This window comes from Sphaeroforma arctica, assembly GCF_001186125.1.
Source record: "Sphaeroforma arctica JP610 unplaced genomic scaffold supercont1.11373, whole genome shotgun sequence".
In the NCBI taxonomy this organism is placed as follows: Eukaryota; class Ichthyosporea; order Ichthyophonida; genus Sphaeroforma; species Sphaeroforma arctica.
The window spans coordinates 1-572 of NW_014029185.1; the positions used below are offsets into that span (position 1 = coordinate 1).

General features: G+C 48.1%; 1 protein-coding gene across 1 annotated transcript; it reads right to left on the reverse strand.

The window, feature by feature from the left end:
• Window positions 1-97: 97 nt before the first annotated feature.
• On the reverse strand, window positions 98-347 carry SARC_17604 (hypothetical protein; the record flags this gene model as incomplete). Its single annotated transcript, XM_014288305.1, has 1 exon — window positions 98-347. A coding segment is annotated over one exon (250 nt), but the record flags the coding sequence as incomplete, so codon positions are not given.
• Window positions 348-572: the final 225 nt, after the last annotated feature.

The window sequence follows — 572 nt, forward strand, 5'->3', positions numbered from 1 at the left end:
CTCTGTCAACATACCTACTGATGTTCATCATGTACTTCTGTAAACAAACAATCATGCTATACACACTCCACAACCCTATCCACACATCACTGAACAATCATCTACCTATATCCCCAGGTAAAGCCGAGAGTTGGTTGAAACTAAGATCCAATTGCTGTAGACTGCGCAGCACAGTCACGCTGCCAGGTACACGTGTGAGGGCATTGTGGGCCAGGTTTAAGTACCGAAGTTTCGTCAACTCACGCAACTCCGACGGCAGCCGAGCGATGATGTTGTTAGACAGATCTAGATGAACCAGGTTGCTAAGATGGCCTATTTGCGACGGGACCGTTTGTATCCGATTGTTCCTGAGGGTAGCAGTGGGTTTTAGGGTTTTAGGGCTTAAGGATTTTAGGTTCAGGGTTTAGGGTTTAGGGTTTAGGTGGGGATGGCGGAATGGAGACGTTGGATGTATCTGAGTCTGGGGTAGTATGTAGTAGTAAGGCTGGAAACACGGGAACAACAGACGGTGCGTATGTGCTCGACTATGCATATGACTGGACTCACAGTCATCCGACCTATGAGAAGGGTGG